At 39.1% G+C, this 15,764-nt stretch overlaps 1 protein-coding gene across 2 annotated transcripts in view; it reads left to right on the plus strand.

The window, feature by feature from the left end:
• Positions 1 to 14,645, plus strand: part of HMGA2 (high mobility group AT-hook 2) — a gene marked incomplete at both ends in the record, with an annotated part of 144,981 nt that extends 130,336 nt beyond the window's left edge. The window contains 2 exons of one of the 2 annotated variants that reach the window (XM_079714753.1): positions 2,642 to 2,674; positions 14,598 to 14,645. In XM_079714753.1, coding sequence (XP_079570879.1) covers positions 2,642 to 2,674; positions 14,598 to 14,645 — 81 coding nt within the window. The remainder of the gene's footprint in view (positions 1 to 2,641; positions 2,675 to 14,597) is intronic. The other variant, XM_079714754.1, reaches the window with a different exon arrangement.
• Between the last annotated feature and the right edge of the window lie 1,119 nt (positions 14,646 to 15,764).

The raw sequence follows: 15,764 nt of genomic DNA on the forward strand, positions 1-15,764 counted from the left end.
TGCATTTTCTACCAAAGCCATTCATAAGAATAAAAGCAAAACAAAATAACAACAACAGAAAACGTTCTCGGCACAGTCTGGAGCCATTGGGTGCCAGAGGCTGGGAAAACATCCTGGCAGCCAGAACCCCAACCAGCATTGAAAGTCCTCAAGGGTCTGTTTGTTTGGTGGTCTGCAAAGTATGAAGTGCTGTGTGGAAGGGCAGCTGGTAGAAGTTCTGTGACACGAACTAGGCTGGGAGCCAGGGCTGGCAGGGTTTCAGACATTGTCTTTCTCCTCATTGAAGTGTCAGGACCTAATTCATGGAAAATTGGGTGAGCTGGCAGCCCTTTCAGAGGATTTCATTGAGACCCACAGTGTGGAGGAGTCACATGAATGTGGGCTCCTAGGCCAAAAAGGGAGGGGGACTTCTGAGCAGTAGGAACCAGTCAGCCTGCAAGAATGTGTGAGGATGTGTGAGGATTTGAAATGGTTTGGGAGTAAACATGTGTACAGGTGTAATCAGCAGGAAAAAAGAGAGGGGAGAAAAGTGGTCTGTTCTTACAAATGACTCTTTTGAAATGAATACTCTCTTAGCACACACATTTGAATCCTAAGAGGCAAGAAGTCCTAATCATCCTTGGTTGGATTCCACCTGGAGAAAACATCATCTCAAAACCTGGGCTTTTAGGATGTCATCTCTACTGTGGTTTAAACTCAGACTTTTTTTTTCAGTAAACAAAAGTATTTTGCCATTTCTTTTATTTTTATCTTGTTCATCTAAAAAAAAAAAAAAGCTCTGATGATTTTTATAAAACACGTTTACTATAGTGGCAATAAGACATCACACCATCACTGAAATTCTGAGAGGAAAGAAAATGAATAGAAGCTCTACCCCGTCACAATAGAGTGAATTTACCTTGACTTCTGTAGCAATTTTATTTCTTTCATTTGTACCCCAGAAGCATGTCACTGCCCACATCAAAGTGGTTCCGTTGTATTTGCAAATCTCAGGGATGTGTAGATAGAATAAAGGAGGCTTATATTCAGACATGAGAGTGAGTACTGGAAGTAATCCATTAAGAAACTTGGGCTTCAGATCCACCTTTTACAACACCAAAGAATAACTTAAATATTTTTCTAATACTCTAAATATTGGACAGTTAATGTAGGCTGAGTAGAAAAAAGTTTCCTCAGGTATTTTACTCAAAAGAGGGGAGTTTTGCACTACATCCAGAATTAAATACATATAGATGACAAAGATCCACAGATATAAGTGTAACAAACTATTCTGCAAATGGTAACATCAAGAAAGTGAACAAACCCACAGAATGGAAAAAAATACTTGCAAATCATATTCTGATAAGGGATTTGTATCCAGAACATATAAAGAACTCTTATAACTCAATAATGAAAAGCCAAATACATTTTGAAAAGATTTGAATAGACATTTCTCTAAAGAAGATATACCAATGGCCAGAAAGTACATGAAAAGATATTCAACATCACTAGCCATTAGGAATATTCAAATCGGAACCACAATGACATTCACCTTCACACCCAGTAGGATGTCTATCATTAAAAAGACAGACAATAACAAGTGTTGGCACATATGGGGAGAAATTGGAATCCTCATACATTGCTGGTGGGAATGTAAAATGGTGAAGCTGCTTTGAAAAACTGTCTGGCAGCTCCTCAAAAAGTTTAATGTACAGTTACCTCTGTGACCCAGAAATGCCACTCCTAGCTATGTACCTAAGGGAAATGAAAACATGTACACACTAAAACTTATACATGAAGTTTTCTTATACATGAAGCTTCATAACAGCATTATTCATGATAGCCAAAAGTTGGAAACAACCCAGATGTTCATGAACTGATGGATGGGTAAACAAAATGTAGCATATCCATACAATGGAATATTATTTGGCCATAAAAAGGAATGAATTACTGATGCATGCTATAACAGAATGATCCTAGAAAACATTATGCTAAGTGAAAGAAGCCCATATATTGTATGATTACAAAAGATACAAAAGACCATATATTTATATGACATGTCCAGAATAGGCACATTTATAGAGAAAGAAAGTAGATTAGTGATTGGTTAGGGATGGGAGGTTGGCTAGGGAAGCGGGAGGGAATGGGGAGTGGGTGATAATGGATATGGGGTCTTTCACAAGAGGTGAAATTGTTCTAAAATTAGATTGTGGTGATGCTTGTACTATCCTCTGAATATACTAAAATACTTTGACGTATACACTTCATATGGGTGAATTTTATGGAATATAAATTAGATCTCAGTAAAGCTGTTTTTTTTAAAAACAAAATATTAATAAATTAGGTCCTTTCACTTGCTAAGTTTTGTGATATACAGGCTAAAACAAAGTGAATAGAAGAGCAAGTTTATTTTGATGTAATTGGTATGTATTGCAGACCTTAGTTGGGAATTGTGTTAATGGAGATAACCTGCATTGTATTTCTTTAACATGTGAAGATAATGAATAAACACCCTTTAACCTGAAATAAACCATCTGCACCTAGAAATTTTTGTCTTTGCAGACAAGTGTCTATGTTTAAAACATGTATACTTGATTATTTTCATTGTGTGTGTTTCCTTTTAAATTATAACAGTTCTTTTCTTTCTTTCTTTCTTTCTTAGCCTCAACAAGTTGTTCAGAAGAAGCCTGCTCAGGTAAGAGATGTTCATTGTGCTTTTTTTCCCCCAGTTAATATAAATAGTGAAAAAAATATGACCCCAAATTAAACCTTTAATTAGTATTTTTCTAGTCTTATGTCAGCATTGTAGTATTCTTGAAAATTGGTTGTATCCTTCAGACAAAGTCAAGAATACATAGACTGAGATTTTTAGAAATTCTAAAAGATCAAGGCCTGAAGTATACAGAATAAATAAAAATGCTTTAAAAAAATAAAACCTTTTAGTGCCTCATATAAAACAAATACTTAATCTTATCATGTGTTTTGCCAACTCTTAAACATCAAGTTTTGTCCTTTCCGTCTCACTATCCATATTCCGTTGACCTGATACAGGACTTATTAGCCACAAAATATATCATGATCCATGACAGGAAACATATCTATTCATTGAATTATTCCATAACATTTGGTGATCCCAAAACACTCCCAAAGAAGACTGGGAAATTGGGAAATGGTTATACTAATTTTGCTATTGATGAACTCTCAGGTCTCACTTCAGTTAGGCTGAATCACAGTCTCTGACGTCTTTGGCAACATCAAAATTAGGAACCAGCTTTACTTCTCTTGTTCCGTATGCCTGGAGTTCCTTGTCCCAACTATAATCTGTACATAGAAGCATAAGGATCATGCTTATTGAGGAAGTATATCTTGAAGAATAAATTAACCATGATTGCTAAGTATGTGAGCTTTATTAAAATATGAAAATATCTTGCTGTTCTCCCTTTCTGGGTTGAAAGAGATGCCCAGGAGTTCTAGGTGCATCATGCAGAACCTGCCGAAGTAAGTTATTAAGCAGTGTCATGGGTTACCAAGTTCTTTGTAGATCTTTCATATAATTTAAGTTATCCATGGGATCTTTTCCTTAGAGGTCTCTAAAACTGTACCTTGCACCCTGTTCTCTTGGGACAATGTTGCTTTGCCTGGGAAAGACCATTCAGACAATCTCCTGTGTCTACTATTCTTTACAAATGCAGCTTGAAAGAGAAATGAAGCTTCTAAACAGATATAAAAGCACACAGGGGAAATGCATCTGAATAATTACACATGTGCTTTAAATAGAATAAAAACAGAGTTTCCATGAAAAAAAAATCATCGTCATAGCTGTTCCCTTTCCCAAAAGCCAAGAGTGTTGGGGGCACTAAAAATAAGTACACTGTGTTCAAGTGTTTCTATGCAATATTAAACAAAACAAAATATAAACCAAACTTGACATTTTTAAGTAGGAGATCCCAAATATATTTAGCCTCTCATCCTTCATCAGTAAGGAAATCAGTAAGGGATTTTTTTAAAAAAGAGCAAATGAATTTATAAATCTGTGCATTGTGGTCAAAGGAGACTGCAGTGTTTGCTGTTGCATTGTGGGCTGTGAACAGTAGATTAATAACCTTACGTGGTCTGTTAACAACTTTGATTCAGTCTCTGTTCTTGGGGTTTAGGGAAGATAAGGTGAACGAAAACTTAGTCACATGCATCTGAGAAATGTGTAGTCTGGTTCAGAGGTTCTTACCCTTGGCTACATATGAGAATCACCTACAGATAATATAAATGTAATTATATATATATATATATATATATATACACACACATATACATATATATATATATACAGTTGTATATTATATGCCATATACAGTTGACCCTTGAACAGCATGGGTTTGAACTGTGATGGTCAACTTATACGTGGATTTTTTCAATAAATACTACAGTACTACACGATCGATCCATAGTTGGTTGAATTGGTGAATGAAAAATCACAGATATGGAGTAAAGGCCAACTGTGAGACTTGAGTGTCTGAAGAGTTTGGTATCTGAGGAAGGTCCTGGAACCAATGCCCCTCGGATACTGAAGGACAGACAACTGTGTGTGTGTGTGTGTGTCTGTGCGCGTGCGTGTGTATGGACCCTACCCAGTGATGATTTTGGTATCTGTGGTGGGTCCTGGAACCAATCCCCCACAGATGCTGAATTGACTGACAGCTCTGTGCGTGTGTGTGCGCGTGTGTGTGTGTGTGTGTGTACATCCTGAACCCTACCCGGTGGTATGTGCTGGAACCAGCCCTTGTGAGGCAACTGTGAGTATCTCTTCCAAATTCTGTATTTACTGATGTCAAGTAGGTAACTTGAAATCCACTATGGTAGGAGTATTTACACCATGGAAATTGGAAAATACTACAAATCAGGACTTTTTTTGTTACTGGAGAGCAAGTTGTTGAACATTTACCTACACACCACTAGCCCCACCCTTCAGTGATTCTGATTATTTGGTCTGGAAACCCAAGCATTAGTATTTTTTATGAACTCCTCAAGTGAGTCTAATGTAGAGCCAGGGATAAAGATACTCAGTGAACACACATGAGAAGACATTTGAACATTTGTTGAGCAAATGAGCACAGAATATCAATCTATATGACGCACAATGGGATACAGATGAATGAGTGGAATGCCATGTGTTGCTTAAAGGGATGATCCCCAGAAGAGTTTCAATTTTGTTGTTGTTGTTTAGCTACAGAAGAGAAAATAAAGACATAGATTAGGGAAAGAAAGGAAGATGTTACAGATGAGATGAATGGCATATTCAAAAGTAAAGAGGCAGAGACAGATAAATCATTGGTGGAGATTATCAATGTGGCTGAAACTGACTGCAAATTGGGCAGTAATATACCAAGAAATGATGTGACATCATAAATTTTTGTCCTAAGAGAATCAGGCATAACAAAGCAACCACAGATGGATTGGGTTGGCCCTCACTGATCAATCTGGCTGTGTTACAGACCTACAGACCCTGCTCCAGATTTGCCCTTGAAAGGAGAGTTCAGACTCAGAAAAAAGAACATGAGCTCATTGGACTTCCTAATCTATATTGTCTAAGGACACAGTGATGAATTATATAAACATGGGGACTACACAGAAGTTCATGGAGGATAATGTAAATTTTACATCACATTCAAAAGAATCTCTTCCTTTTCCATCTGTTTCTTTCAAAATACCCTCCCAGATGGCTTTTCCATGTAGCAGTCTGGATTAACTCAGGCTCATATCCTTTCTTCATCAACACTACTTTGAAGGGTTACATTCAGGTCCTGTTTTGAGGTGAAAATTTTAGCACGATTAAATATTTTACATCCCAAGAAAAGGACTCAGCAGTGTCTAAGGAGACCTAGGTGTTGCTTTCTGGCCCCATCAATGGGTGAATTAATCTCTTTGTTCCCTATGTATCCATCTATGAACTGGGATAATAACAATGCATCTTATCTTACTCCCAAGAACATTTTGAAGAGACTTGTATACATTCCAGGGAGTATTATTACATTCTGACTTATTTTTGTATGCTAGGTTTTTTATTTCCGGAGATTTGTATTCTCAAAAATGTTAGAATTCTAATTAGTTCAAAACTACTATCTTTTTGACCTCAAGTGTTTTCACTGCATCTTTTTAAAATAAGGATTTTTTTAACTTAGGGGAAATTTTATGGTGATTGCTACATCCTATCATTAGGACTAAAGCAGTTAGAATCACTTGGCTTGTATGTAATTCCATATGTGTGGAAGTACAAAGACTCTCTTCTGAAGTATCCTAATGCCATCAAATTCTGAAACCTCAGAACTTCAAGGATGCCACTTCTTGAAACTGGGTTACAGAAAGTCACAATTCATTCTAAGGAGACAAATTCAGGATTATGATAAATCTTATTCATGTGCATTTGTGTATATAAGTACATGCATCTTGTTAGGAATAAAAATTTAAGGAAAACCCTACTGCAGGGGTTTGTGCCTGGGAAGTCCACCAGGTACCATCAGCTGCAAACCTTAATAATCTTAAAAATCTAAAGAGGAAGATCTCTAATATTTACGTTAACTGTTTTTTTAATTCCAAAACTAGTGAAAACAAAGCTTACTGGAGAAATCTACTATATTTTCATTTAAAGTGATAAAATAAGAAATTAGCTAATTTCCTAGTTTTTTAGCAATTTGAAAGTTGATTTCTCAGCCACATGGATTACATTCTCAACTTGAGTAGGCAACAGTGGTAGGTTTTGTTTCCGCTGCTGTTGTTTTTATAAGAGAAATCCCATAGTGTATCAGGTTATTATTATTGATAGAGGGGGCTTTGTTTCTCAAGTTTTAATTCTGATAAGAAAAAAATCTCACTCCATCTCAGACTTCTGAAAAGATCTTGCTGGTTTATTAGATATCTTATTGTCTCTTGATTTCCCCCTTTTAAGGCTTTAAACTGAGATTAGAAGTGAGTCCTTATATATAATTCAGACATATTTTCTCACCTGAGCCCTACCCAAAGGGTAAAAACAGCTTTTAAAAATCCTAAGTTCTCCTTCCTTTCAACCCAATTTCCTCATTGTTGTACAGCCCTGGCAAGCTACACCTCTAGCAATTAAGACAGGTAGAAACCTGCTCCTTTTCAACTTCCCAGTGAGAGAACTGGAAAGTTTTCAGTTTCTAAAAGACTGGAAACAAAGCTTTCTGTTTCAAAACAGAGCTTTTACCTGGGAGTAACATCTTCTGTGGGTGGTGTGTATGGGGGCAAAGAAATCTCAGTAAGCCTTGGTTATCATGGGATTTTCCCCCCTTAAAAAAAAAAAAGCTGAATGTTTTTACAGAGACTTCAAGGGCAGTTTTAAGGATGTTTATATTTCAGACAACCTAAACATTGTTTAGAGCAAAATGAGAGATTTCATTTTTGGGACAAGCAGGTTGATGAATTGCAGTCAACATCTTGTTCTCAAAGACAGCATTTTTCCTGGGGGCTTTCAGTCTAGACATACAAGGGAGGAAGGAGGAAGAAGGGAGAGTTCTCACTCTCACACTCATCCTTTACATGGTATCTTGGCCAGTACAGTCAATAGTTCATCATAAATCAGACTTGAAGAAAAGAGGCACTCTCTACTCACTCAGGGAGAATAGTGATTTATACCGCTTAAGTCATAAAGAGTACTGATTTAGTTATTTTCCAACTTACGCCCTTTCAATCTGGTAAAACATTTTGTGGGCCAGTAAATGTTTGGTACCAACTGGCAAAACATGAAGAATTATATCAAAGCCTGCCCTGAGTGGGACTGTTTTGTTGTATAGATAAATACTTTTTGATTTAACCTCTGACCTCTGACATTGCAAAGGTCAAGGGAAGAGGAAAGCCAAGTAGAAAGCAAGATTTAACCCCTATAATAAAGTAGCTCAAGGATATAGCAGCACAGGCGTAGGGCAGAGGAAGCATATCAAAATGATTATTAACCGTAAACATATGAAGTCATTAGCTTAGTTGTAATAAAGGAATATTGGCAAGATGAAGTCAGCTGTTTCTTGGCAGGGAATGTCTTACAGAGATGACATAAACTTCTAACGGAAGTGAAAGAACATCACTCAATTTGGGGCAAGATATAAAACTCCAAAAGGCAAAATATAGTATTTCTGGACTTGACAGATTTCCTATAGGAGTTTTTTTTTTTTTTTTTAAGTGTGATTGTTTTTAACTGTGTGGTAAAGCCTGTGGATTAGGCTAAAAACAAAATGGCCATGTCTGCCTGCTTTTCTATGCATATTGCAGAATGCTTTTCCTGTGCATTTTGATGTGAACTGGATAAAAAACAATTATTTATTCAATATGTAAGCTTTCTTCTTATTATCCAAACTTGCTGACCAAAATTAATATGAATAAATAGTAACTGGATTTAAAACATGGCCTTTCTAAGAAATTCCTTAATGTTTGAATAGAAATATGTTGCTTTATCCAAGAAACTTTCTGTACCTTCAGAGCATGTTTGCTGGACACTGAAATGTCTTATTGAAGAATTATTTGTTAGCTTAGTATTATTACTGATATTTTCATAATCTTATTCAAAAGTCCTATCTCAGGATAATGAAAAATGTTTGGTGCAATAATGATTAAAATCCAGAAATGTCCTGTTCCCTGGCAACAAATACAAGTTATGAAAAATTTTTTACACATGGAAAACAAAGAGTAAAGGTTCTCCTAATCTGTGCCATTAATAAACATATCCAGAATATAACCACTAAGCAGCCTTTAATCTATCCACTTTTATTTAAAACTACTCTGCATAAAAGGAAGAACATTCCTCAACAATTATGGAAATATTGAAATAAATTTCCTTCTTCTGAGTGCTTCCTTCATGCGAAAATCTTTTTGCTGCGTCCTTAGCTATTTTTTAAACATGAGACTCCCCAGTACGAATTAGATCTGGCATGGAAAATTGATCAAGCTTGTGATCCTCAGAAATCGTGACTTCCAGGATCCTGAAACTTGCAGTTAGTTTATACATAAAATGAATTCCCTATCTGAAAAATGTGACTCCCTCCTGAAGATAGTTTTAAATAGCCTTTCATCCCAGGAAAGAAATTCGTAGTATCCCAGGGATAAATATTACCTCTGTTTACAATATTTTCAGTGATGGAACTCTGACCAGAGGCATGAATAAGACAAACAGGAGTGTATTTTACAAATCTAAGATGTCTTATTTTATTTAGGAGGCATTGTTTAATAATAGGATTTTTTTTCCTTTCTTTCTCAACAATCTATCATTGAATCACAGGTAAAGAAAGAAACACAGAATGAGTAGCTATAATTAATCATCATAGCTCCACACTGTAGTCTTACAGGATTTTTACTCTTTTTTTCAAAATTTTCCCATTTGGTTGTCACATTTTTTCTCACACCCTGCTGGGCAGCGAGATGAGTATTCTCATTACCAGTCTGACACAGTGAGAATAAGGCACAAGTTATACACAAATGCCAGGGTTGGTGCCTGTGGTCAGTGACATCTAGGATCAACCTTCTTTACTTCAAATATCCCCCGATAAGACCTTATACTGGCTTTATTACATTGATGGTAGCACATGCAAGGTAGATGCTTGTATATTTGTATATATTGGGTTGGCCAAAAAGTTTGTTTGGGTTTTTCCCATAACATCTTATGAAAAACCTGGGTGAACTTTTTGGCCAACCCAATACATAAAACTAAAATTAAAAAAAAAAAAATCAGGTACAAATACCGTAAATATCCCAACTTCTAAAGTCTCCTTTTGAAAAACATATTTACCCCCTACCATTTCTACCAGAACCCCTTGCACTTGCCTGATCATAGGGTTTATGTAGGTTCCAGTGGATATTTTTTTTTTAATGTGATATAAAGTTTTCCTAGTTGGAGGAAATAATCACTTTCCATTCAATTAAACAGCCCCAATCCAATTTAAAATTAAAATATCTGACCCAGACATAGAAAGAGTCCGCTTTGTGGTCTTGAGGGTCACTTAGCTGCAGATGGAACTTGAAAACTTGTTTCTGGTCACTGCTGCTGAGGAGAGCCCATTATTTCTGTTCCGGTGGGATTGGCTTGAGATAGTCACGACGAACATGAAACACTCATGAGTGTGGCATTCCAAGTGCTTAAGGAACTGGACATACTAAGATGACAAAAAGAATGTCATTAAACCATAACTACACTTTCTAAATTACCAGGTATTGGTAGGTTTACTGGCACGACAGCTTAAATTACAGATGTATTTGTAGCCTGCAGCATTTTATGATAAGAGAGTTACAGAATTCTTTGCAACCAAGGGGAAAAAATAAGGATTTATTAAAGCTGGCGTGGATGTCTATGACTTTGCACTCCTTATACACACAAAGAGGGGCATCATGGTGACAGCACTCCTAAGGTTTGCGGGGAGAGTATTTCCACTTCTCGGTTCCACTTAAAATTCGCTGGCCTCCTTTCCACTGCAGATCTGCTGTTTAGTCTGCATCTGAAAATTAAACCCAGAGCTTCAGCTGTCACATTAAACCCTGAACCTTCCTCTAGCGCACACCCTCACCCGTGCCTATGTGGTAACATCTATGGTTAAATGCCTAAGACATTGAAAAATTCCATCCAACGTTAGGGGATCAGGGTGGATATTGGGATGTCTTCTTCCTCCTTTTGAATAAGTTAGCAGAAGTGTGCCCAAGGGTGTACACCACATGCATTGTGCTGAACCACATTAAAAGGATGGAGATAGGTGCAAACTATATATCTAGGTTTCAGTGGGGGTTTTCTTCCACAAGCGTAATGAAAGCAATGAAAGAGTTAGACTTATTAAATTCCTTTTTTGGGGGAACAAAAGAAAGACTAAGGCAAAATGAGTGCAATTTTTCCAGTAGTCGTAATAAAAATATAGTTCTCCAACTCTGCCCATTTTCTTTTCCTTCTCTTCAGTTTTCTGCCCAAAAATCCGCATTTCACCCCAGTGTGGTACAGCCTCAGTGGTCTTTGTAAGGTAACTGAGTGGATGGCTGGGGGCTGTTCTGTATTTAGAGGCCTTAGTGGCTGGTACTCATAAAAATGTCACTGTGCACTTTCACTTTGAAAAGTCCTTTTATCCTACATTCGTGAAGCCCCATTCCAACGGTAAGCCTGTGGCTGCTTGGCCTTCCCATCTCACCAGCCAGCGCCTAATGAGATGTGGAGAATGCTTGGCTACGGTCTCTCCACCCCCTTAGTGCCTCAGAGCTGCTCTTGGGGGGCTACCCAAGCTCAAAGATCCTTTGGGCGTATGTTGCAAACATGAAGCAATTTAAATAAATATCTCAAGTTGCAGGCTATCGCCTGCAGTAATGGCAGTATCTTCTAAGTTAACTGAGAAGGATTGAATCTCAAGGGTCCCTACCAACTACTCTGCTGTGAAAGTAAGATCCCTGGGGGACCTCAGAACCTGCTGCTTATTTCCTTCGTCACCGGGTCCTGTCCACTCTTTGCACCGCAGAAGGGCCCTGAGTGAAGTCTGGTCAGCCGTGACAGGGCAGCTGAACATGGATTTCCCAACTCCATCTTCATGCATCCATGACCCACATGGCTCCTGGGAGGGAAAGCAAGAACTCTTCTCTCCCCGCCTTATCTCGCAATCTGCTGTCAAGTCACCTGCCCCAATTCAGTAAATGAATTGTGGAACCAAAACAAAAAAACGAAGAGGGTTTTTCTCCTCTTAATTACACGCACACTTTGGTCACAGCAACCATACATGTAGCAAAAGGCCAAGTCACTGGGAAGGTGAGAACTGGGTCTTGCAGAGGTGAGAGGTGCCACGTGCCCCGCCAACCTCATCCACTTGGCAGCCATGCCATCCTCTGGAGGATGGCCAGTCAGGGCTGTGCCAGGAAGAGAGAGCTCCCCAAGAGCCAAACATTGAGAAAGAGCCAAACATCGTTCTGAGCGTGTGAGAGCTGCATGACCTCCAAAAGTTTGACGGAGTAAGGCTCCCACCCTTGACATCCTAGTTATGTACCCAGTACTAACTGACAGCTACTAGTAGAAGCATTTCAGTGTCGGTGGAAATAAAACAACTCTCCATGTTGTGTTAAGAACCGTTAAGTAAAGGAAACAATATGAGGATGAGGGACCATCATTTTCAGCTGAGTTGTGTCTAAGGGATTTGAATAAACCACTTACATATCAGGAGCTTCAAGAGCTCAAATCAAGCAAAGTTTCTGGGAAGGTTTTGAAAAGCTGATCACATTCCATCTACTACAAGGTCTTTGTAAGTTCGTGGCCTGAAAATTCGATTTCCTTCCGGATTTGGAAGTACTTTGGTTTCCAGATAGTCTAGGAAAATCGAGCAGTTAGAAATGGAATAATTACAGCTCCATCCAGGGAGGTTTCCAGCTTGACTGCGTTCTATTAATTTGTTAACCAGGAGAAGAAAGGATCACATATATCTGCCGGCGTGTAATCTGTGGTCTGTTTCAGGGTAGTTACCTAAGTCTACACCTCCTGTCATAATGAGAAGTGAGTCATTTGGGGATGGTGAAGAGTGTATCTGCCGAACAGCTTAATGACTTTCTGGAATTTAAATATTAAGTGAAAAAACAAGGTCAGAGGGCAGCTGAACCTTGGCTTGTCTCTCTCACGTCCGTCCGTGGCTTTGATCCTGCTACATCCTCCTTTGTGGCCGGGACTCCATAGAGAATCTCAGGGTCATGGCCTGTTGCCTGTCAAGAGGTATAAACGTGCTGCTTAAATATGTGGAGGCTGCCGTTTGGGGGTTGGGAGCAGCTGCGAGGTAGCTTCAAACGTTCCACGTTTCCCACACAACCCAAAGCAGACTAAACAAAACCGGTGTGAAACCTCATGACTTGATGCTGCGGTGGTTATATTTTTTAAGCTGTAATCCATTCATTTGTGTGTGTGTTTATTCCCAGGATTTACAGCTCCTTCAGTCTTGGGGGAAGAGAACGTTTGAAACCTTTTGCAAAGGGTTTGCAGTAAGCAGTGGCCTATGGTTAAAGCCCAGGATATATATATATATATATATATATATATATATATATATATAGAGAGAGAGAGAGAGAGAGAGAGAGAGAGAGAGAGAGAGAGAGAGAGAGAGAGAGAGAGAGAGTGTGTGTGTGTGTGTGTGTGTGTGTGTGTGTGTGTGTGTGTCCGTGTGCGCGCATTCATGTGAGCATGTGAGTGCCCGTTCATGTGGGTTTTTTTCCCTCCCGTTTGCTGCTTTTACGCAAAAGCGTCACACATGGTAGCATTTAGGAGTTCCTTCACAGCTGAAGTGTTTCAAACACTAATGAATGGAAGTTTGGTCATATAATGCAGACAAGCTTTAAGGCATGCTTTACTGAATGGTGTACTGTAGTGACCTGGGAAAGGAAGAGAGGTATAAATTGTGTCAGTTAGCCACCCAGACAAAATGAAGCCATGTGGAAAATCAAATCTATTAAAGTATGAAGACTGTTATAAGCTGTTTTAAGCTGGCCATTCTTAAAGTTTGCTGCAGGAGTGAATGTTTACCTCTTCTCCCAGATCTTTTTCACATGCTGTCTTATGAGACAATGTACAGCATTTGATAAAAATCATCCTCTCACTAAAGACGCTTTTATCAGAAATGTTTATTGTCTCCGCTTTACCACCCATGTCCTGAAAGGTACTGCACGTTTGTTAAATAAGCAGAAGGAAAGAGAACTTTGCAGCTCAAGCCGGCTTGCAGAAATTCCAACAAATTCCAGAGCCATACGGAATCAGAAAAAGGAAAAGAGAAGGAGAAATTAGATTTATAGGAAGAGGAGGCCCTGCAAAAACATATATATTAGATTTTCTCTGCTTGGCCAAACCACCATTAAATGTTTGGTCAGTGTGGATTTAGTATTGAGATTGAGCAGTTAATGCCAAACTCTGGTCATTGTCTTAAAATGTGCTTTAATAAATACAAGAAGGAAGAAATCCATTTGGAAAGGAAGTGAGTCGTCAGCTCTTGCAGCCCTTTCTCAGGCTCGATTCTGCCCTCACGCTGCCTCTGGTACGTGGCAGTGGCATCCTGGTTACACACAGCTGCCAACACCCGTCTGACTCTGCCCAAAGCCTGGCTCGACTTGCTCTGCGACTTCGGGTATACGACTTACTGGGCCTTGATTTTCTCACCTGTAAAATGGGATAATAACAGCCAGTCCCTAAGAGCATCAGCTATGATTACCAATATCTGCAGGACGCGTTTTCTTTGTCCCTTAAGAACAGATCCCCTTCACTTGATTTGCTGGTTTATAAAACTGATGACTGGCATGCTGTCGGGAAAATTTTATCCATTTCTTTTTCTCTCTGATTGGTGAGTAAGCTCACACGGGCCTGACATTCTCTGGACGGCAGACAATTGAATTTGCTGAGCAGCCGCCATGATGTCAAGCCTTAAATCAACAGTGGCTAATGACTGCTCTGGGAAAAAACAACACCTTGATTCCTCAATTACGGTTTAAGAAGCCCTGGGAACGAGGGGGCTTGCCAATCATCCGCATCCTCTTTTGAAGCCAGCATAATGTGCTGTGGAAACAGGTCACCTCTGAACTGTTTGTCTGAACAGCCCACACAGTGTAATGGTTGTGCCCTTTGTGTGTTCCAGGAGGAGACTGAAGAGACATCCTCACAAGAGTCTGCGGAAGAGGATTAGGGGGCGCCAGCATTCAATTTCTACCTCAGCAGCAGTTGGATCTTTTGAAGGGAGAAGACACTGCAGTGACCACTTACTCTCTGTCGCCATGGTCTTTCCACTTTCATCTGGGGTTAGGGGGCGGGGCGGGGCGGGGGAGGGGCGGGGGTGGGGGGAGAAGTCACGTAACCTTAAAAAGGACTATATTAATCACCTTCTTTGTAATCCCTTCACGGTCCCAGGTTTAGTGAAAAACTGCTGTAAACACAGGGGACACAGTTTAACAATGCAACTTTTAATTACTGTTCTCTTTTTCCTTAACCTACTAATAGTTTGTGGATCTGATAAGCAGGAGTGGGTGGGTGAGAAGAACCTCTGAATCGGGTTTAGTCAATCACTGCACTGCATCCAAACCAGAAACATGTCACCCGTGTGACGCTGGGCATTCCGCTAGGAGAGGCGCGGTGGGAAACACTGGCTGCCTCAGACACCACCCAACCCACTCGCAGTAGTGAAGCTTCTGTTTAGAACACCAAAGATAGGACTAGATACTACTTCTCTCTTTTTCATATAACCTTGTAGACACTTACTTGATGATTTTTTTTTAATTTTTACTTTTATTTCTAAATGAGACGAAATGCTGATGTATCCTTTCATCCAGCTTAACAAACCAGAAAAGGTGATGTTCACTTTTCAAAAAGGGAAGTAAGCAAACTCAGATTGCCAACTCCTTTATTTATGGATGCCACACATATCAGCAGGAGTAATAAATTTACTCACGGCCCTCATTTTTTTTTTCAGGAACCCTCATCCGGGTAGAATCTACTTCCTACAGAGCCAAGTGCCATTTAGCAATAAATCACACTTGTCAGCCTCAAAGCATTTTAAGGAACCTAGACAAGTAAAATTATCCTCTCTGTAATTTAATGAAAAGGTACAACAGAATAACGCATGATGAACTCACCTGGATTATGAGGTGGGAGGGGCGAAATCCAAATTTCTTTTGCTATAGTTTATACTACAATTTAAAGGACAACGACAACAAAAAAGCAGGCTCTCTCTCTCTCTCTCCATTGTGTATCAGTTTCTGTGAAAGACCTAAATACCACTTACCTCAAATGAAGCTTATGTGTTACTTCA

The sequence above is a fragment of the Hyperoodon ampullatus genome, assembly GCF_949752795.1.
Source record: "Hyperoodon ampullatus genome assembly, chromosome: 11".
NCBI lineage: Eukaryota > Metazoa > Chordata > Mammalia > Artiodactyla > Ziphiidae > Hyperoodon > Hyperoodon ampullatus.